The sequence below is a fragment of the Lynx rufus genome, unplaced genomic scaffold, assembly GCF_022079265.1.
Source record: "Lynx rufus isolate CCGP_SWC_20201006 ecotype Redwood Valley unplaced genomic scaffold, mLynRuf1.p SCAF_18, whole genome shotgun sequence".
Lineage (NCBI taxonomy): Eukaryota > Metazoa > Chordata > Mammalia > Carnivora > Felidae > Lynx > Lynx rufus.
The window spans coordinates 38,751,803-38,773,838 of NW_025814832.1; the positions used below are offsets into that span (position 1 = coordinate 38,751,803).

At 54.4% G+C, this 22,036-nt stretch overlaps 2 protein-coding genes across 3 annotated transcripts; both read left to right on the forward strand.

Moving 5' to 3' along the window:
* The first annotated feature begins 4,547 nt into the window (after window positions 1–4,547).
* CD79B (CD79b molecule) lies at window positions 4,548–7,911 on the forward strand. Of its 2 annotated transcripts, none has more exons than XM_047081622.1 (6): window positions 4,548–4,673; window positions 5,355–5,402; window positions 6,240–6,542; window positions 6,767–6,885; window positions 7,159–7,200; window positions 7,312–7,911. In XM_047081622.1, exons 1-6 carry the CDS (start codon window positions 4,607–4,609, stop codon window positions 7,408–7,410), a joined length of 678 nt encoding a protein of 225 aa, XP_046937578.1. In that variant the 5' UTR covers window positions 4,548–4,606; the 3' UTR covers window positions 7,411–7,911. The 2 variants fall into 2 exon arrangements, with proteins under 2 accessions (XP_046937578.1, XP_046937579.1); XM_047081623.1 differs by having other exon boundaries at window positions 4,550–4,673; window positions 5,358–5,402.
* An 8,478-nt stretch (window positions 7,912–16,389) lies between these two features.
* Window positions 16,390–17,749, forward strand: LOC124512899 (somatotropin). Its single transcript, XM_047080539.1, has 4 exons — window positions 16,390–16,554; window positions 16,766–16,882; window positions 17,042–17,203; window positions 17,479–17,749. The coding sequence occupies exons 1-4, from the start codon at window positions 16,471–16,473 to the stop codon at window positions 17,677–17,679; spliced, it is 564 nt and encodes a 187-aa protein (XP_046936495.1). The 5' UTR covers window positions 16,390–16,470; the 3' UTR covers window positions 17,680–17,749.
* The last annotated feature ends 4,287 nt before the right edge of the window (window positions 17,750–22,036 follow it).

Genomic DNA, 22,036 nt, shown 5'->3' on the forward strand with positions numbered 1-22,036 from the left:
CAAACTAGGGTGGCCCCAAGAGCCTCAGCATCTGTTGGACGGGATACTTGCCATTGGACTGCATCCAGATTGCAGAGCCTCCCCTGCCCGTGGCCCCCTCCCCCACATGTCCACATCCATTCCCACTCTGGGTGGGAACAGGCCCAAGCCAGGCTGGCAGGCAGGCTCCTTTGTACAGTTCTTATAATAAACCTCCCCCTGGTGCCTCTCACGTGCGAGCTTCTTCCTTCCGCACCTCCGCATGTGGACACTGACAGGGTCTGAGGGCTGCAAGGACAAGAAGGGCTGGTGGGGATTGAAGCCAAATGAGGAAGGCTCGGGGAGCCTCAGGGTGGGGAGAGGGCCCCAATTCCCCCTCTGGCCCAGTCCAGCTCTTTCTTGCCCCCCTCCAAAAGGAGGCTTGGACTCTGAAAATTAAGAAAGGGGAACCTCACTAAAATGGAGTCGTGAGGTTCAGCAGAGGAAGCGCTCAGGCTCCACCACTCATCATCAATGTAGACCCAACAGAGATGACCTTGCAGGTGGACACCAATTTACTATCGCTGAAGCTGAGAAGAAAAGCTTTCCTCCTGCCCTGGCAACAGCCCAGCCAATGAGAGACACTCACAGCTCAGCCAATGAGAAGCCACCATACTTCCAGCTCCCACTTCACACCAATGGACTTTTGTTTACAACAGCCTTCCCAAGTTCCCCCTTTCCTCTGTAAAGGAGCGCGTCCTCTCCTTTGTGGACATGCCCGCGGTTTTGCCTTCCTTGCTTGTTTGGCATTGCAATTTTCTGCCATTCCGGAATCAACCTGTCTTTTGCTGGTAAAATACCTGGCAGTTTTATTTTTAAGGTTACAACTCCTCTTAGCTGGAGTCCAAGAGGCCAGGTAAGGTCATGGGTCGTGGCCCTCCACCCCTAACAGCACCACGCTCCCTCTCCCCACCCGTGATGGTGCCCAGGAAATGGTATTGGGACCCAGTGGCCCGAGTCCCTCCTCTCTGGACCCTTCACTTCTCTGTGCGCCACCCCCCCACCCCCGCCAAAGGCCCAGAGGTGCCTGAGGGACATATGGTGTGACCCCTCCCTCTCCTCAGAGATACTACCCCCCTAAAGACCCTGTCTCTGAACCCTGACCTCAGAGAGCCCAGGGTCCCTATGGACCTGTGACAATGAGTAATATATGATGTAGTGAGGTGAGTCCACAGTCCTGGTGGGTGAAATATAATTTCATATATAATTTTGTTTTCTACAACTTGATTTCTGATTCCCAGGGCTGTATGTGTTCAAACTAGTAAACACTCCTTTACAAGATTCCTGCACCCCCTTTTCCTGGGTCCTGAGGTTACGTGGCATCACAGGCCACCCTGACATCCCTCAGCCGTCTTCCTGAGGCCCCTTCCCACCTTGCTGTTCTCTTTGCGTGGGGAGAGGGGCTCAGCATCCCTGCAGGGTCCTGAGCCCCCCACCAGGGTGCTGACCTCCCTCCGTGAGGTGGGGGTGGGGCTCCTTCTCACTGTAAGTTTCTGCAAACCGTGCCTGGGGCTCTGTCCGGCTCCAAGGACAGGAGATCTCGCGCAGTGCCCTGACCCACCCTTCCCCTGAGCCTTGAATAGTGGAGGAAAAGAGGCAAAATACTGGATGAAAAACATAAGCTAAAATTTCAAAATCATCCAGTTTGGAGAGCCAGTTATCAGTGCTACTCCCCACCTTCCTGAAGGTAAACTGTGCTCCCAGATTTCTCACCAAATGCTCAGATACTGGATTCCCTTCCACGCTTATGATGGCCCCGAAGTGAAGAATGGATTATTACGATTACTTCTGTCTTACACGAATGAGGAAACTTGGGCTCTGAGGGTTAAGAATGGGTGTTGCGTAACTGGGGTGCTGTTGGCATGTGGAGCAAGAAATCTGCTTTGTGAGACACTGTCCCTCCCGCTGCAGGGAATTCAGCACCCCTGGTCCGTGAAGGCCAGTGGTGCCCATTGGTCACTGCGACCACTGAAACGGTCCCAGTGCCTTTCCGAATGCTCCCGTGGGGGGCGGGGGGAGGGGGCAGGATCACCCCTTGTTGAGAAGCACCAGGGAACGTGGGGCGGCTTTCTACCTGGTACACGGCAGGGCCGGGAATCAAACCTTCTTAGCCAGCAGGCCTCCTCCACAAAACAGCCAGCGGAACAGAGCCAGGAAGAGTGGGCCGAGGGGAGGGCAGAACTCTGAACCCCTCCTTCCAAACTGAGGTTGTGTCCTCTCCCACCCTTCCCAGGGTTGCTGGGGGCGGGGGGGTCCCTGACCTCTTGCCTCCTCAAACTCCTAAGCCCCTCGTCCCCTCTCCGCATGCCCCCATCTCTTGTCTTGATGCTGTCTTCCTGGAAAGGTGAAGTGGGGGCTGCCAGATGTTAGGGTCTTTTGCAGCCCAGGGAAGCCGGGGACAGAGGCAGGAGTGGGCTTATAAGGCCTCCTGTTCCAGGAAAGAAAAGACGTCACTAGCCCCAGACAGAACTCTGTACTGTTGTCACCAGAGAGGGAACAGCACGGCCCCAACTGTGACAAATAACCCCGAAGGCGCAGGGGGCGGGTGGAGGGGGGCACGGCTTCCACCCGCTCCTGAAAACGGATCCCCGCCCGGCATGAATGGGAATGAAGTCCAAAGGACACATCTGCATCCTTGCGCACGGGGGGACGTGGATGTGTGGATGTGTTTGCAAGATGCCAACTGCCCCCAGCCTCCATCCCCCCTGAGGCCACCCTGGGCCCCGGGACCAGCTCCTGAGCAGGGCCCTCACCACACAGCCCAGGCAACACACCCGTTTGAGCATACACCCGTGCGCACACACAGGTGTGTACCCCAAGCCTTCCCCCATTAGCTTCCCAACGTCGGGGGGACACTAGCTCCAAAGCTAACCAAGGCCTCCATTATGAGGAGGTACTTTACTAAATGCAAAGACCCCTGGATTCCCCCCCTCCCCATTCCTCTGGAGGGTCTCCAACCACCGCCACCAGCACAAGGGGACTGTGGTCCCCAGGCTGACCTCAGGTGATGTTTATATTCCTGGGCTGTTTGTTCTGCGAACTGAACATCTGACACCTTTTCAGAGAAATGTTTTTTTTCATCTGGAACATCTGGGAACAGCAAGAACATCTGGGACTGCCAGGAACGAGCTGTACCTCGGATGAAAACTTAACTCTCCAGTCCCCATTTTCTGGTCCTGGCTGGCACTCCTTGGGTGTAGCCCCTACTAGGGGCCTATGCCCACCGGGACTAAGGGGGTACCACCCAGATCCCTGCCTTTCTCATTGTCAACCCTGGCGTGGGAGGCAGCTCCACATCTCTCTAAACCCAAACAGATTCACCAGTAACATAGGCTGTTGGAAAAATGGAAGGTGGTGGGGAGAACGAGATGTAGACAGCGGACACATAGAATTCAGCATCTTTCTTCCTCTCCTGAAACGGGGAGGTCGGGCGGCGGGGCAGAGAAGGAATGGGGGGACAGGAGAGAAAAAGGAGGAGACATAAAACTCAGAATGGGCTCAGCTGCGGGACTGAGGTATGCAAGTCTGCCATGTGTGGCCGTGCAGGTTGTGCACTGCACGAGGGCCACCCTGGCCCCCAAGGGGCAAAAGTTGTGTATGACCCAGGGATTGGGGCACAAAACTGAACTTAGTTCCAGAACACTATGGTTTCATCCACCACTCTACTGACTGGCAAGATAAAGCCAGAGAGCCTCTTAGTTTCAGAATCTGAAGATTCCCCAGCACTAGCCTCCTGTCCCCCTGCCCAAGACCCGAGAGCTATGGACAAATCCCTGGGAGTCCCTTGATTAGCTGAGTTGTAGGTTTTTTCTAAGCTGTCTCTACCTACCTAAGTTCACCCCCTTTTGGAGAACAAATTCTCTCACCAGGTGAGGAAGGGAGGCCTCTTGCCAGGGTCTGGACCATGTCTTGTCCCAGGTGGCTGTCACACCTGGCTCTTGCTCAAGAACCTCTGTGGCTCCCTTCCTCCACAGGGTCAAATCTACGTCAACCCCCAACATGGCTGCCTGCACTCCAGCCAAGAGGCTGCACTCTGGGCCTCTCCAGGTGCCGGGCCTGGGCCCACAGCTGCCCCCCACACCCCTGTACCATCCTCCCTTGGTGCCTCTCTTCCTGCAGAGCGCAGGTTGAGCCCGAGCCAAGGAGCTGTGCTCACACTCACCCACAGGACCCATGTGTACTCAGCTAAGTGCCTGGGAATCTGAACTGTACAATAGGAGGCCAGGGGACTCCAGGACATGACCATCAGTGGGGTGGGGACAAGGGGAGGGACGCACAAGCTACCCTCAGAAGACTGAGGGGCTCCTGCCTCCCAGAGTCCCCCCCCACCGTGGTGGACCCCAGCTGTGATGCCCTTTGAGCCTTAGCAGCACAGCTGACAAGAAAGCCCTCCCTCCCCCGCCCTCCCCCAGGGTCCCCGGAGAGCTGGTGCCTCCCCTGGGTCCCAATTTGCATGGCAGGAAGGGGCCTGGTGGGGAAGAGGCGGGGAGGGGACCGGCTGCAGCCCAGGCAGTTACACGTTTCCCCCCCCAGGAGCCTCTGTCCTCGTCACCAGCTCGGGGTCAGAGCGAGAGACGGAGTGGTAACCATGGCCGAGCTGGTGCTGTCTCCCATGCCCAGCAACTGGCTGGTGGTGTTGCTGCTGCTTCTGTCAGGTACGGCACCCCCGAAACGAGACCCGTGGTTTCGCTCTCTGTCACGGCCTGTTTGCTTGTTTCCACTGCTCTGTGTCCTGCTCTCTCCAACCTCCCCCTTCTGTCTCTCACACTTTCGGCCTCCTGTCTCCCTCTGACTGCCCCGGGGCCTGGGTCTGGGGCCTGGGTCTGGCGTATCACCTACGCTGAGGAGCTCAGGGGGTCCGTGGCCCCAGCCCCTCTCCTGTTTGGAGGGCGTCAGGCCGAGCTGGGTGTGAGGTGAGGGGTTGGTGTCCATGACGTGGTTCACCCCCAGTCCCTTGAGGGCATTGTGTGGGGGCGACACAGGAGAGAGGCTGCCCCCGACCAGACCCTGGGACGTGCATGGTCCAGAAATGGTCCCCTGGTCTGGAAGACAGGACAGCCATCCAGCTGTGACTTCCCTCCTGGTCTCATCCAGGGTGCCTGCTCAAGGCCGTTGGTCAGGTCAAAGGCAGAAGGAGGGGCGGGAAGTGGATTTCTGGTGACCCTGCTCCATTCCAGTCTCTGCGGAGCGAGCGCTGCTACGGTGGGGCTGAGGGGTCTCGAAGCTGATGTCCTGAGAGGAGGAAGTGGGTCTAGGAATGCTGGGGGCCCCGGGGTGGGGCAGCCACTTTCCAGGGGAGAGCCCTGACCCAGCCCCGCCTACTTCCTCCCACCCAGCAGGTGTGCCAGCAGCCAAAACAGAAGACCTGTACCAGGATCCCAAAGGTCAGCCACTTCCCCTGCCCCTTCTGGGGGCAAGTGTGTCTGCGTCCAATGCTGGTCCCGGTCCCAGGGTCCGTGCCATGGCTGCCTCTTGTGCCCTTGTGCCCCTGCATCTCCCCAGCCGGTACACCCATCTCTAGGCTACCTTAGGGTCTCCATCTCAGAGGCCTGGCTCCGAGGGCCCCCCAGCACCCCTCCTGCCAGCTGTCACCCTCATTAGACATAAGTGTTCCAGTCCCAGAGACTAAGGGATGTGACTAAACCCAGGCTGGGAGGCGGGGAGCCAGAGGGAGTTCCACTGGGGACTCAGGCTGGGTCTGTCTAGCGGGGTGGGGGGGGGTCGGACTCAGCCCGGGAAAGAGTCTGTAACTTTAGGGGCTCTGACAGGCCATAGGGCCTCAGGGATTCCTACGGTTCGCTTACTGGGAACGAGGCAGGAGGGAGGCTTCTTGGAGTAGGTATGTGGGAGAAAAAGAAGATTTAGGGATAAAAACGAAGGGAGAGCACCAGGCCAGGTGGGGGGCTGTCCTATGGGCCTCTGGACCCCAGCAGGAGAGGCCTAGATCAGGCTGCTGTATAGGTATGGAAAGGAATCGGAAGGTTCCAGAGCCCTTCTAAAGGAAAATCAAATGCTGGGGCGCAGGGGGGTGGTGCAATCAGGAAGGGGCGGGACCCGGTGGTTTGGCCTCCGGCCACTCACATGGCTCAGCTCCTCCACACCTCTGCCTCACGACCGTCCTATACCCAAAAGCAAGGACAGACAAGGGTGGGGGTCCGTGGTTGGGCTGGCAGTCGGGAAGATGCAGAGCGGGATTTTGATCCCGGCCTCGGTGCCCGCAGGAAGCACTTGTGCCCGGATCTGGCAGAACCCACGTTTCATAGCCCGGAAAAGGGGAGCCATGGTGGAGATCAGGTGCTACACAAAGGACCTGGGAGCGGTGAGCTGGCTACGGAAGCGGGAGACGGACTTGGAGCCCAAGCCACTGCTGAAAGACGCCCGCATCCTAGAGAGCCAGAACGGCACCTTTGCCACCCTCACCATCCAGGGCATCCAGTTTCAGGACAACGGCATCTACTTCTGCCAGCAGAAGTGCTTGAAGGAGTCCCTCAGCACGGGCTGTGGCACTGAGCTGCGAGTCATGGGTGTGTTCGGGGCCTGCCCTCCAGCCAGGGGGGGAGAAGGGGTGACGGGGCCACGGAGCCTTCACTGAGCCACCCTCACCCCTGCCCCAGCCCGGCCTGCCGCCCGTGGGGGGGCCACATGGTGAAGGTCACAGAACACCCAGGAGAGCCGCTGAGGAGGTCCTGAGGGGTGCAGGCCCAAAGAGGGGGCCCCAGCCTCACCACCCCCTGCCACCTCCCCACAGGATTCAGCACCATAGCACAGTTGAAGAGGAGGAACACACTGAAAGATGGCATCATCATGATCCAGACCCTGCTCATCATCCTCTTCATCATCGTGCCCATCTTCCTGCTGTTGGACAAGGTGACCACGGGGACCAGGGGGGCGGCCATGGGGCAGGCCAGACGTGGGCAGGGTCTCCATCTCCCCAGCCCCATAGCCTGCCCACTGACACCTGTTCAAAGTCTCCTTCATTCGTTCGGTTGTTCTGGCAGAGGGCACCTCACCTCCTCACCCCTCGCCCCTCACCCCCAACCCCTCCCCCCGGGCCCGTCTCCCTGGCCCTCCCCAGCCTGGCCCAGCAGTGGATGGGGTGGGGGAAGCTAACACTCTGCTCTCGATCCCTCGCCCCGCCAGGATGACAGCAAGCCCGGAATGGATGAAGACCACACCTACGAGGTAAGGGACGGGGGGACCCCGCGGCGCTGGGGGCCGTGGGGTGCTTGATGGCACCGTCCACTGGCGTGGTCAAGGAGTAACCAAGGCCTAAGCACCGTTCCATGTCTCCAGGGCCTGAACATTGACCAGACAGCCACCTATGAGGACATAGTGACTCTACGGACGGGAGAGGTGAAGTGGTCAGTGGGGGAGCACCCAGGCCAAGAGTGAGGGGCCGGCCCTCCCCACGCCTCTGGGCCCAGCCAGCTGGGCCTTCGTGGACTGCTTCAGAGCCACCGCCAGCTCCCAGCTCATCTCTTCCCCGGACCTCGGTCAGCCTCCGAAGCTGGCCCACCAGATCTGCCTGCCCCTCTAGCCCCTGGTCTCCAGCTCTTACCGAGGAGACCAGAGTAGAAGGAGTGCAGGGCGGTGATGTGGAGTGAGGAGTTCTCTGGGGACAGACTGGACCCAGCCTTCTGGGGGTGCTATGTGGGGATCCATCCCACGTTCAGGACGGGGAAGACAGAGGCTTATCCGAAACCTGCAAATGGACTCAGAGCAGACCAGCTTCCTGCAGAGCCTGGGAAAGGTGGTGGCCCATCCCACTTGGCCACAGAGGGGCCAGGGAGAGCCACCTGCCTCTCCCACTCTCTCCTGCCCTCTCCTACCCCAGGGAGCTCCTAGCCTTGATCCCATTCTCCTATGGAATAAACGGTGTGTCGTGAAACTACACACAGGCTTGTGACATCTATGGGTTTGGAGTGGGTGAGAGTCTCTCTGGGCACAAATGTTTGGGCCCCTGGGGGCCCATGGGGTGCGGGAGAGGATGACTGCCATAGGGCTCACGGGCCTCTCCCGTGCTCACGGGCTTCTCTCTGAAGGCCTGGCTGGGATCTGTGGACATGACTTCCAGCTTCCGTTAGCTGGGCCCAGCCTGGAGAAAAGCTAACAGCCCTTATTGGCGGGCATGCCCCCATCCTGCCTTCTCTTTAGCCCACGAGCAGCGCTTGGGTCCTGCTCTGTAGGGCAGGGGTCTCAGCCCTGGAGGAGCTTGCCCTCACCCACCCATCCCAATCCTACTGTCCTTTAATGCCCTCCACCTACAAGAAGCCCTCCCAAATATCCCCAGGCCCTGCCCCAGCCCTGTTACTGGCCTGTGCTGCCCATGCTGGCCATGTTCTCCAGATAAATGAATCCCTACCAAGCCTGGAAATTTTGTTTTTAAGTTTGACCCAGAGCCATGCAAGAGAGAGATTCCTAAAGAGGGATGCTTTGCGGTGGTGAAGTTTGGGGGTCCTTCATCAGGTGACTCCTTCAGCCTTTCCCAGCACCACATCAGAGGTCCCCTAGGGCCCCAAGCTCCCCACAAAATGATCCCTAGGGCCCTACAAATTAGGGCCCCGACCTGCCAGCTGCAGGAGTGACTGGGAACAACTCCCAGCTAGGATCTCAGGTGCCATTAACCTCTATGTGCAAAGCCAGGCCTCGCTCCACTTCCTGTTGACCTTGGGGGGACCCTGAAACACCTCTTTGCCATTCATGCTTTGGCTTCAGGCCAGAGAAGTCTCTGCCCCCAGGGTGCTGCCAATTTAACTGGAGAACCAAGCCCAGCATGTGGGGGCCAGTAAGGGCAGCCATCAATTTTTACTAGCTTCCCCCTGGAACTCCAGGTGGGGCAGGGGGCTGAGGTACCTGGCCCTGGGGCTTCCAACAGTCATTCTCTGCATCGCTCGGTGGTGCTCCCTCAAAGCCATGCTGGGCAGGCCAGGTAGGGCCCTCTCCCTCCCTGGTCTCTGGGCTGCCCGAGAAAACTGGTTTGTTTTGGCATCTGCCTCCACTGAGCCAGAGCCCTTCCTCTCCTGCTGCTTTGCATAGGGGCGCTAATTCTGTCCTTCTACCTCCACGAGGGACCCTGGCAGCCGGGCTGGGGGTGGGAGGGAGTCTTCACTTCTCCCCCAAGCAGGGTCTCCCCCAGCCTGGGGCTGCCCTGAGTCTGGGGAGGCACTGGCTTTACGAAAAGACTAATAGTTCTGAATAACTGAGTTTCCGTAATGCTTTGCAGTACTGTTGGCAGGGAGCTATTCGAGCAGCAAGGCCTGCCTCTTTCCCCAGACACCCCTAAAAGGTATCTGCCCTCATGGTTATGATGTAGAAGACCTCCCTGGCCTGTTTTTCTGTCTTAGGTGCTTGTGCCATGGGTATCGCCGTCTCTATCTTATGGGTCCCTGGCCCCCAGAACTGACTGAGGCAGTGGAGATGAAGCTGGATGATCCTGGTGGGGATGATGAAAACCCCGGGTCTCAGTTGCTTCATCTGTAGAATGGGAATCATCAGAACTTGTCTGAGAGAAGGGCGTTGAGCCAGATGCTGTTTTTTTTTAAAAAATTGTGCCATGTAGTAAAATTGACTATGTTTTCTTTCAGCGTACAGTTTGATGAATTTTAGCACATGTGCAGATTTGTGTAACCCCACCACTGTAATCGGGATACGGGACGTGAACCAAAATCTTTTACTGGGCCCCCAAAATACTTATATAATGAGCACCTCTTAAATGCCAATGAGATTGTACTGAATACCTCCATATTCATGTATGTACCCTTGCGTGAGCCCCAGCATGAGCCTGGAAGGAGGCAGCATTATCCCCATTTGGTAAATGAGCAAATCAAGGCCCAGGAAGATCGCAACTGGCCAAAATCACACAGAGACCTTCTGACTCCAAACCCGGCATTCTTTCCGCTATATCACAGCTGCCTCCCTCGGAGGACTTTGCAGCACTGAGACACCGAGGAGGAAGTAAAGAAGGAGGAGAACCAGGGAGGAGAGAATCCTGGGACAACTCTGGCCATCTTTAAATATTTCCCATTGTTCACAAGTCTCAACACCCTGAAGGACCCACTCCCTTCCCAGCCGGGCTGGAGATCACGCCATTGGGCCATCCTTCCAGGGTGCCAGCTCTGGGCGGCTCCTCCAGGCCTCCCCCTCCCCAGAATACAGCCCCAAGGTGCCTCGGTGGGCACATGCCCCACTGCCCACTGGGGGAATCCAGCCCAGTCCCTCGGGGCCCTGGTGTAAGCATAGGCTGGTTCCTTCTTCGTTCTAGCTTGACTTCCGGCCTTTATCGACGCAGGTGCTGCTAGGCCTGGGGTGCTCTGACTCAAGGGTTTGGGTGTTTTTCCAGCAGAATCAGAGGTAAGAGAAAAACAAAACAAAATGTGAAAAGCTGCCACTGTTTGAGTGTCACTGGCAGGTAGTGTTTGTCCCTTAGCAGGTGTCTGGGTCTTCTGTGAAGGGCCTCAAAGGCCATCTTGGAACACGGGGTTTGGGATTCCCAGATTCTGTCCTCGAGTGTTCTGCTCTTTAGATGACCCCAGTGGCTGGAATCGGAGCCCACCCCTGTGGAAATACCAGATGTGTCCGGCTCGCCACAGTGCTCCTGGTTCTGGCACCTTCCGAATCTGCTGGGGACTCAGCTGCCAACAAAAACAGAACAGCAACAGGGGCACCTGAGTGGCTCAGTTGGTTAAGCGCCTGACTTCGGCTCAGATCAGGATCTCAGGGTTTGCCGGTTCAAGCCCTGCATCAGGCTCTGCAATGACAGCTTGGAGCCTGGAGCCTGCTTCAGATTCTGTGTCTCCCTCTTTCTCTGCCCCTCCCCCACTCGTACTCTGTCTCTCTCTGTCTCAAAAATAAACATTAATAAAAAAATTAAGAAAACAAAAAAAAAGCAACAAACCCACTTGGGATACCTCAGCTGCTCCTCCAGCTCCAAAGCCTTCACCTGGAAATGTCGGTGACTCCACAGAGAACAAAAATTAGCTAGCATTAAATCCTGAAGATAGAGTACAGGGTGTTAAAAACACATTTAGAAGGATCCTAGTGCATTTCTCAAATTAAAAAAAAAAAAAAACCTCTTTCTCTCCCACCTAACACCACTTTCTCAGATGGCGAAAACAGGGGGGCAGGGGGGCGGGGGGAGGCGGTGCTAAACACCTCGTGAGGACCCGCTTAGGGCTCGGGCACAGCAGGTCATGAGTCCGTGCAGAATATTTGTGTGGACTTGTGATCAGCATCTGCATACTGCCTTGCCTATTTTTTTTTTCATTTAAATTTTTTCATGGATGTAGTGCCGTGCATTGCAAGATCTTGTACTTTTTATTTATATTTTTGGCACTTGTTATTTGAATTCATTCTATGAGGAGGACATTGAGACACAACGTGGCCTACCTTACCGTTTCTGGGTGGGTGGGCGTTTGGGTTCTTTCCTTGGCATTGTCTTGCATTTGCATTCATTCAAATCCACCTAGCACATGCTTGTTGAGTTCCTGGGTCTGGGGCTGTGTCCCCCCTGTCAGTGCCCCCCTCTCCCCAGGCTATTCTCTCGTCTCTATGTCTTGGCTATTTCTTTCATGGCAGTTTTCACAAGATGAAATTTCCTTATATATTTTACCATTATGTTTTTATTTGTTTCCTATTGTCTCTCTTCCCCGGGTACTATAAGCTTTAGCCAAGAAAGGATCATGTCTTTCATTCATCAGCGTATGCCCATCTGCCTGGTACAGTATCTGGCATACAGAAAAAGCGACAACTACGTCTAGAACCAGGTAATGCACAAAGAAGAGTGGCAGTGAACGAACGAGTGGATGAGAGGGATGAACCCAGCTTCAAAGGGTTTGCAGTCTCATAAGGGGGCTAAGATGTTCACAAATAAGCATAGAATAAGGCAAAAAGAGTAGAATGATTTCCAGTGAAGGGCACCGGTCAGGAAAGCACCCCAGACTTCCCACAGCTGCTGGACACAGCCGGGTACTTACTGCTTCTTTTTCAATGGGACTGTCTCCCTGGGGAATAGTCCCCAAAGTGGAAATGACTTAATAGGTCCAGTTATGTAGGCTGTTCTAGATGGTTCAGAGATCCTCAACCAGTGTAAACAACAACCTTATCAACCCACAGGAGTGCCCACCCCCATTCGACCCCCCACCCCCAAGCCCTCCAAGGCCCTTCCTCCGTGCTTGGGCCCTCTGGCAAACCCAAGGGTCCAATGAGATAAAGGAAGTGAAAACGTGATGTACACTGAAACGTGCAATACACATGTGAAGGATGATGTGATTTGGTTCATTAAATCGGGCTACATTGGGTTGTTTTTTCTGCCGCTTTTCTTGGTGTCCGTGGACCTCATTCTGGGGTGAAGTTCCTTCCGTTCAATTCCCCCCAACTTCACTGAACATCTTCTGAATGGGGACTTGACCTTACTCTGCTAGCTTTGTGCTGAGGAATGTTCTGTCCACGCCCCACAGCTCCACTGTCTCTCCTGGATGAGAGTTCTAAAGAGTTCGTGCTGGGGGGTGGGGGCACGGGGGGGGGGGGACGGGGCGGAGATAGGGGCCTTCAGCAGCTATCACTTAGAGCAGAGAAACCGTGGGAAAACCACTCTGGGTCTGAGCGTGTCCTCATACGAAATGGGCCTCCAGCTCCTATCAGCCAGTGCAGAGCCTGGCATACTCAGGAATAGTGATCCTTTCCCCACCTCCCCTGACGAAGCCTTTGGGAATCCCCACATAATATTCTCTAGAGCCCTTGACCCAACACTGAATGATCGACCCGGTGCTCAGACTCATGCTGGAAGCAAAGAAAAGGTGGAGTATGTCCCAGGGGCAATCCCAGCCTCCAGCCTCAAGGAAGGCAGCACAGAGTTAGTGGACGTCAAGTGACCAGAGTGGGGGGGGAACGGAAAAAATGGCCACCAGTCCCTCTGAGGCTATTTCTACAGCCAGGGTAAGTAAGACCCCCAAAAAGTTGGCCCCACACCCCGCGGATTGAACCTCAGAGGGGCTCCTGAACCCTGAAAGAGGCCGCTTTTAGATCAAAAGCAAATCTGTGAGCTTCCACAACAGGTACAGAAAACTCCAGATTTCAGTTCTGGAAATAGGAAAGGCTTCCAAACACACTGAATTTCACAGATTCCAAGATAATGGGCAGTTCATCCTGAGCCTTTTTTGGCTGCCCCCAGAGATGCTAATCATGGCCTCTTCCCTTCAGCCACCATGCGGAGGCCGTGGTTGGACAGTCTCTGAACCTGGAGAAGCCAGGGGGGTGGACCCGTGGTGCCCCAGGAAAGGACGGGTGACCCCCCCAGCCCTGGAGGGAAAATCCCAAGTCCATAGCCTTCAGTGCCTGCCTCTTGGGTCCAGTGACTGCCACCATGGTAAGTCTTTCTGTAAAGGTGTATCCCCAGGGACCCCCAGAGTCCTGTGAGCCGATGTAGTTCTGGGGTCAACAGAAGTTGGTTTGGTGAGAGAAGACACTCCCCGGATCTGGCTAGTTCCACCTATTGTCAGCAGTACCCTGCCTATGCAGAGCCTCAGCCACCTTTCACCTGTGCCCACCTTGTGTGCCTCTCAAGCAGTCCCCAACTTGGGCTCCTGTACTCTCACTCCTAGGGGAGGTCTGAGGCTTCCCCCCTGGTCCACAGTTCACATACAAGTCTCATTAGCTAGAAACTGGTCATGAAGGGTTCCACATCAGTTCCCCTCCACAGGGTGGAAAGATGGGGGTGGGGAGGCAGAAAGCTGTGTGGGGCTCAGAGAGCTTCCTCCATTTCCCTCCTGGCCCCTCCTCTCTGGTAGAGCTGCAAGGAGGAGAGGAAAGCCTTCTCCATGCTCCTCCTCTTCTTCAGGCCTATAATTTTTCTTTTAAGTTTATTTTCAGAGAGAGAGAATGAGTTGGGGATGGGCAAAAAGAGAGGGGGACAGAGGATCCGAAGCAGGCTCTGTGCTGACAGCAGAGAGCCCAGTGTGGGGCTCAAACTCTAGAACTCTGAGATCATGACCTGAGCTGAAGTCAGACTCTTAACCGACTGAGTCACCCAGGTGCCCCAGGCCTATATCTTTAATGACAGCCCACTCTGATCCTTCCTCTGTCCTGCCTGGAGAACAGCTCCATGGGCCCCAGTGCCTTCCCTAGCAGATAATGAATCAGGGCACCGTTGGACAATGGCTCCAGAATGATGGATGAAAAGGAAGCTGTATCCCAAAAATGGGAGGTGGCAAGACGCAAGCACTCCCCTTCTGGGCCATGAGGGTGTGACTTTTCAATGTTAGTTGCCAATACCATAACCAACGGCCCCTAGGAGGGTTTCCTCATTCACTTGTTTATTTTCCCACAGGGCAAGTGCTAAATGTTCTTAGACTCAAGGAGTGGAAGGTTTAAAGGGAGGGGAAATGTGTTCTTTCCCGCTCTGAGCCCCGGGGGTGATCTGATGCTGGTAACTTGTGGATGCTGCAACGGCCCCAACCCTGGGCACCAGGAGGCTGGAGGGCAGCAGTCCTACCTAGCCCTCCCGGCCCCAGCCTCACGCTACCACTTGGTCTCCAACATGCACCCCGAGTCTCTGAGCCAGTCTCACCTGGGAAATGAGGGGCAACAATCTGCCTTTTAGGGGGAGGACGAAATGAGGCAGAGGGACCCTTGGGATTAGGGGCAGGATCCCTGGATTCAGAGGGATTTAGAACATAAAATAACTGAGTGGCCCACCCAGTCTGCTCAGGAGAAAGGATTTGGGATGATGCAACATGGGAAGAGCAAGGTTTGGGAGGTCGGCTTTGGCTGAGGCAGCTCGTGCAAGTGAGCCTTGGTCAGCTCCTCTGTAAAATGGGGTGGTAATAATAGCTCCTTCACGAGATGGCCGCGAGGGTCAAATGTGACAATGCATGGGCATGCTGTCGCACCCTCATCAGCTCTATGTGAATATTAGAAGAAAGGGGCACCTGGGTGGCTCAGTCGGTTAAGCATCTGACTCTTGGTTTCTGCTCTTCACGATCTCATGGTTCATGAGTTCGAGCCCCACATCGGGCTGTGCAGTGACAGCACGGAGCCTGCTTGGGATTCTCTCTCTGCCTCTCTCCCTCTCTAAAAATAAGTAAGTATTTTTAGAAAAATTTTTTTAAGTAGAAGAAAGACTAAAAGGAGCCTAGGGTGGTTGGGGAGATCATCTTTCAGGGTGCTGTGCCTGGACTTTCAGTGCTGGGAATGAGACCCAAGCCCGCATGGGCTCTTCTGATCTTGAGACCCTCTGATGGTGACTGGGTTGCCAGGGGGAAGTTCTTGTGGCCCGGGTCTGTTCCTGGGACTTCTGCTTCTTGGTTGGCATCTCTGTAGCAGGTTCGAGGAGCAGAGTGATGTCTCTGGTTTTGGTCCTCTGCCTCGGCCACCTGGAGGAGCCCCCACGGCAGAGAAATGGGAGGGCAGTGTGGGGTCGAGGCCAGCACCAGCTGCCTTGGGCCGGACCAGGTGGTCAGATGGTGGTAAAGGGTAGGGGGATGGTGACAGCGACGAAGGTGGCAATCTGGGACTGAATTGTGCCCAGAAACCTCAGAATCCATGGCTGTTCTGGGCTCCCTTTCCCCAGACGCACATTCTGTCTGGTAGATGGAGGGGAACCGTGCAGGGAGTAAAATAGGAATAGAGAATGAGGGAAGGTAGCCCAGCTCTCACGGCACATCCAGCCTGACATAGCCCCCCTTTTGGGGGCCGGGGTGGGTCCTCCTCACCCGAGTGGACAACCCCCCGATGGTACCTGCCAGAACGCACCTGAACTCAGGCTACTCCCTTCTGCCGCCTCCCCCTTGAAATGAGTACAGATCGGATGTTCTCTCAAGCTGAGACCCTGTGTGCACAACCCTCAGGGCCGGTGACAGCGGACAGGGGAAGATGGCAGGGAAGGCCTGGGGGACATGACCCCAAGAAGAGCGGGAACAGGACAAGAGGGAGGAGACTCTAAATTATCCATCAGCACAGGCCGGCCAGTGGCCCGATGCATAAATGTATAGAGAAAATAAGTGGGGGCGGAGGGGGATAGAGAAGGGACCAGGGTATAAAAAGGGCCCGCAAGGGACTGATTCCAGGATCCCAGCACCCGGCTCCCCAAACCGCTCAGGGTCCTGTGGACGGCTCATCCCCAGCTGTGATGGCTGCAGGTAAGTGCCCCTAAAATCCCTTTGGGTTCAGTGTATACTGAGGCACAAGGCGGTGGCCCGGCATGTGGATGGGGACACTAACCCTGGGCTTTGGGGCTGCTGAATGTGAGCAGAGACATCTATGCCCAGACATTTGGCCAAGTTTTAAATGTTCTCCGTCCCTGGTGGGGGGAGGGGAAGGGCTGACGGGAAACAGAGACCTCTTGCTGTCTGGGCCACGGCCTCGCCCTCCCTCTCTGTAGGCCCTCGGAACTCTGTGCTCCTGGCGTTTGCCCTGCTCTGCCTGCCCTGGCCCCAGGAGGTGGGCGCCTTCCCAGCCATGCCTTTGTCCAGTCTGTTTGCCAACGCCGTGCTCCGGGCCCAGCACCTGCACCAGCTGGCCGCCGACACCTACAAAGAGTTTGTAAGTTCCCCAGGAACGGGCGCCGGTTGGGGGAGGGGGTGCAAGAAGGGGTGAATATCACCCCTGGGACGTAACGGGAGGAAACTGAGGAGCTCAGGGTTATTTCATCCAAGTGAAGAGGCTGTCAGCTGAGCACAAACTGAGGGAGCTTCCGAATGAAGCAGTGATGAGGACCGTGCAGCTGAGACCCGGGCGGGCATTCTTTCTGCAGGAGCGGGCGTACATCCCGGAGGGACAGAGGTATTCCATCCAGAACGCGCAGGCTGCCTTCTGCTTCTCGGAGACCATCCCGGCCCCCACGGGCAAGGACGAGGCCCAGCAGAGATCCGTGAGTGGCCAGGGGCGCCCGGCCAAGGATCAGGGGCCTCCCTCGTCTGCAGGAGTCAGGCCCTGGGCAGACTTCTCCCTGGGGCCGAGGGTGTGCAGGGAGGCAGGCGGGCGGCTCGCGGGCAGAGGCTGGCGTGCCCACCGCCCCCTCCATCCGCAGGACATAGAGCTGCTCCGCTTCTCCCTGCTGCTCATCCAGTCGTGGCTCGGACCCGTGCAATTCCTCAGCAGGGTCTTCACCAACAGCCTGGTGTTCGGCACCTCGGACCGGGTCTACGAGAAGCTCAAGGACCTGGAGGAAGGCATCCAAGCCCTGATGCGGGTGGGGACCGCGGCGCTGCGGGTCCCCTCCCTGGTGCCTGGCGGCAGCCAGGCTGACTTAACTGAGGGGTGGGGGCTTGCGTGCACTGGGAGAGGCCACCCCTTTCTTTGTAGTAAACAGTCCAGCCTTGACCCCTGAGAAAGCTTACTCGTTTCCCCACCATGAATCCTCCGTGCCCTTGTTGGAGCCCTGGAGGGGAGGGCCACCCACAGAGGGACAGGGAAGGAGCAGTGGCCAAAGGCTGGGCCTCTCCGTCCCTCCTTCCCTTTTTGCAGGAGCTGGAAGATGGCAGCCCCCGGGCCGGGCAGATCCTGAAGCAAACCTACGACAAGTTTGACACAAACTTGCGCAGTGACGACGCGCTGCTCAAGAACTATGGGCTCCTGTCCTGCTTCAAGAAGGACCTGCACAAGGCTGAGACGTACCTGCGGGTCATGAAGTGTCGCCGCTTCGTGGAAAGCAGCTGTGCCTTCTAGTTGCTGGGCATCTCGGTTGCCCCCTCCCCAGCGCCTCCCCTGACCCTGGAAAGTGCCGCTCCAGTGCTCACTGTGCTTTCCTAATAAAATTAAGTTGCATCGTATCATCTGAGTAGGTGTCATTCTATTATGTGGGGCAAGGTCCAGGCTGGGAAGACAGCCGCAGGCATCCTGTGGGGGCCGACTGGGAATGATACCTGACCTGATTCCTCCTGGGCTAGAAAGAAACCGACACATTTATTCCTCTCCATCACACATCGGGTCCCTGCCCAGGTCTGAGGTCCCAGCTCTCTGGGCAGTCATAGGTCAGGAGCACCCCCATCGAGTACCTGGAGGTGTTCCTTTCTCCCCCGCGGGCACCACAACACCAAATCTAGCCCCCAAGAGCAGGGAAAAAATGAAAAGCAAAATAAGCTATTAAGTACAGAGGCAAAACATCCCGACATGGGAGAAAATTATGAGAGAAATCCTAGAATTACTTTTGTGCACAAAGTTGAAGGCGAACACACATTAGACCCACCTACTCTTAGGAAAGGGGAACAATGCAAAATGGCTTTGGGACAAACAGAACCAGCCTGTTTGGGATCTGGATGGTGGCAAGGGAAGTGGAAGAAAGACTCTAAGTTGGGGTTGCAAATTCAGGGCCAGCAGGTGCCAGGTAGACAATTACGAAAGTAATGAAGGCTTGGTGTGAAGGGATAAATCATAACTGACGCTCCACTTCCTTGTCAGGGACACATCCCAGCGTGTGGGTACCGGGGAAGTCAAGAGAACTCAGGACCCAGCTCAGGTGGGACCTATCGAACCTTGTTGCCATTCAGGACTGTGCGAAGGGCTGCCAGACCTTCTGATTTTTCGAGGCAGACAGGACGTCCAGACTTTTTCCTTTTAATGTTTATTTATTTATTTTGAGAGACAGAGAAAGAGCAAGCACAAGCCAGGGAGGGGTAGAGAGAGAGGGAGAGAGAGAATCCCAAGCAGGTTCCATGCTATCAGCACAGACACCGATGAGGGGCTCGAACTCAGGAACTGCGAGATCATGACCTGAGCCGAAATCAAGACCCAGTTGCTTAACTAACTGAGCCACCCAGGCACCCCAGGACATGTGAAATCTAGTTTTTAAACATCGGTGACAAATCCCTATTGAAAACATGTTTAAGGACAAAAATTAATCCAAACACAGTTTCTCCTCAAGCTGTCATTGAGCAATTTCTTCTGAGAACAGTGGATTGGGGTAACTTGTAAGGGCAAGAACCAGAAATAGTTGGACTTGTATTTACGCTCACGAGTAGATTACTTAACCTCTTGGGGACCCAGGGTCCTCGTGTATAAAATGAGATGGTAATAAATTGCCTTACAAGGCTAATGTCAGGATTAGATAAAATGGTGTTTCTGAAGTGTTTGACACATTACAGCACTCAAGAAATCAGCTGTTTTGCACTGAATGTTGGGGGTGTTCCCTGTTTTCTGATGGAATGCTTAAATACTTGTTATTAAAATTCATTTATTTATTTTGAGAGAGAGAGAGAGCATGTGTACATGCAAGAGTGGAGAAGGGGTACAGAGAGAGGGGGACACAGGATCCAAAAGGGTCTCTGTGCTGAGAGCAGAGAGCCCGATGCAGGACTCGAACAGACGAACCGTGAGATCAGGACCTGAGCCAAGTCCTACACTTAAGAGATCTAGCCACCCAGGCGCTCCTACTCCCTGCAATTCAGATTTAATTGGTCTGGAAGGGATCCAGGAAGGAGTGGTTTGTAAAGCTCCCCAGGTGAGTCTAATGCGCAAACGCAGTTGAGAACCACTGAGTTAGGGACTACAAGGATGAGACAGCCGGGTCCACCGGAAATGAAGACCTGGGTCAGTTGCGGTACTCTCCGTTTCTAATTCTAACCAAAAATTTCTGAGAAGCAAGTAACGAAAAGGCAATTACTGTATGATTTCTCTCGGCAAGGTACTTCAATTCATAAAGACCAGAAAGTGGAATGGTGGTTACCAGGGCTGGGAGAAGAGGGAATGACGAGCTGTTGTTTAATGGGTGGAATTTTGCAAAATGAAGGGTCCTACAGACGCTATGGGGGTGGGGTGCCTGGGTGGCTCAGTCGGTTAAGCGTCCGACTTCAGCCCGGGTCCCGATCTCGCAGTCCGTGAGTTCGAGCCCTGCGCGGAGCTCTGGGCTGATGGCTCAGAGCCTGGAGCCTGTTTCTGATTCTGTCTCCCTCTCTCTCTGCCCCTCCCCCGTTCATGCTCTGTCTCTCTCTGTCTCAAAAATAAATAAACGTTAAAAAAAAAAAATGGGGGCGGGGGGGCACCTGGCTGGCTGGCTCAGATGGTAGAGCATGCAACTCTTGATCTCAGGGTTGAGTTCGAACCCCACGTTGGGTGTAGAGATTACTTAAACATAAAATGCTTTTTTAAAAAATGGTTAAGATGGTAATTTTTATGTTATGTCTCATTTACCCCAATTGAAAAAAAAATTTAATTTCTAATGAAAACTCTTCCCAAAAGTAAGATTAGTGAAATTTTCTAGCAATAATGTTTGTCTGACTCCATGCGATCTTGTAAATTTACTGTAATCTAAAATGACCTAAATTTACTCTCACCTGAATTTCTTCTGTGAAAATTTAAAAAAAGGAAACCTAGTTTAGAATGGGTTTGGGCGCCCAGCAGGGGGAGCTCTCTGCCCTACCACTTGGCAATTGCAGACCCAACTGGAAGAGAGGGACCTTAAGTGGAAACTACTTTACTAACCCAGCGAGAGGAAGAAGGTCTTTCCTCTTGCCCTGGCAACAGCGCAGCCAGTGAGAAACAGTCACAGCTCAGCCAATGAGAAGCCACCATACTTCCAGTTCTCACTTTACTCCAATGAATTTTTTGTTTATAACAGCCTCCCCAACTTCCTCCTTTCCTCTATTATGGAGAGCGGAATCTCTCGTTTATTCTACGGACTTGCCTAAGGCTTTACTGCAGTCTGCTTGTTCTGAGTTGTGATTTTCTGATGTTCCCATATAAACCCATTTTTGCTAGTAAGATAACAGGCATTTTATTTTTAAGGTTAACATTAGTCCAGAGAAGAGCCCCCAACTCTAAGGCTGCTGAGCAAACAGGTGCTGGCACCCACAGAGCCAATTGGGCTTGGCTAGAGGACCCCGGAGTTTGAGGGTAAGTTTTCTCCTGGATTTTGAGCTCCGCTGTCTTTGTGTTTGAGTTCTCCAGACTTTATTCAGGATCTGTTTTAAGGCCTTATCCCATCTGAGAGTGTTTGCTTGGCCTTCAGTTTGACTCCTGTTGGGAACCAGACTGCCCCTGGTGCAATTGTGCCTGCTGGAAGTGTATTGGCCTTGGGTTTGACAGAAAACAGACTCACTACAGCAGAATCTGGGGGCCATATCATTTGTTCCTCTTGGATCAGCTACCATCCTTTTCATGGGCAACATCTTCAGCTGATATTGGCAGAATCCACAGCACACCTCTGGTCAGGATTCAAGTAGATACCTCAAAAACCCTTCCCAGAATTAATACTGTATAAAGAAACCCTTCAAGGCATCAAGACCAGAATAGAAGATTAGAAGGCTTGGAGCCTCATTATCCCCTGTACTAGTCCCTATAATACCAACATTTTACCAGTGAGAAAACCCAATACTGAAGATGGAGGTTTATCCCGGACCTCTGAGCAAAAAATAACATTGTTATCCCTTGGCACCTGTTGCTCCCAAGCCCCATATGCTCCTGAGGTCTGTTCTCACTGAAAGCTAATTTTTCACTGTAATTGATCTATGCAGTGCATTTTTACCATTCCTTTCATAAGGATAGCCAATACCTTTCTGCTTTCATTGGGGAAGAATGGAAATGCACCTGGACAGTAAGCCCCAGGGTTACAACGCCAAGTCCTCCTTACTTTTCATGACTCTTAAAAGCTGATTTGGGTGAAAGAAAGTTTTCTGTAGGCTCTACTTTGTTACAATTTGTATATGATTGATATCTCTGCTCCCCTTCTCAAGCCTCTTCACAGGAGACAGCATCCACCTGTTAGAACTTTTGGCCTTAAAGGGACATAAGGTCTCAAAAAAAAAAAAAAAAAAAAAAGCCGTTTGCTCAAACTCAGTTCAATACCCAGGGCATCTAATCCTGAAACAAGGACTACATTTAGACCTGGACAAAACCCCTCACAACTGCTTAACCCTGATAGATTACCTTTTGGCACCCCTCCCCCCATGGAAAGTTACAGGAGGCTCTAACCATTGAAGATTTTTCATGCTTTACTGATGGTTCTTATTTGAAAGATGAAAATGGTAAATAATGTGCTGGGTATGCTACTGAAGCTCCTTTTGAAGTCATTGAAACAGCAGCTTTACCC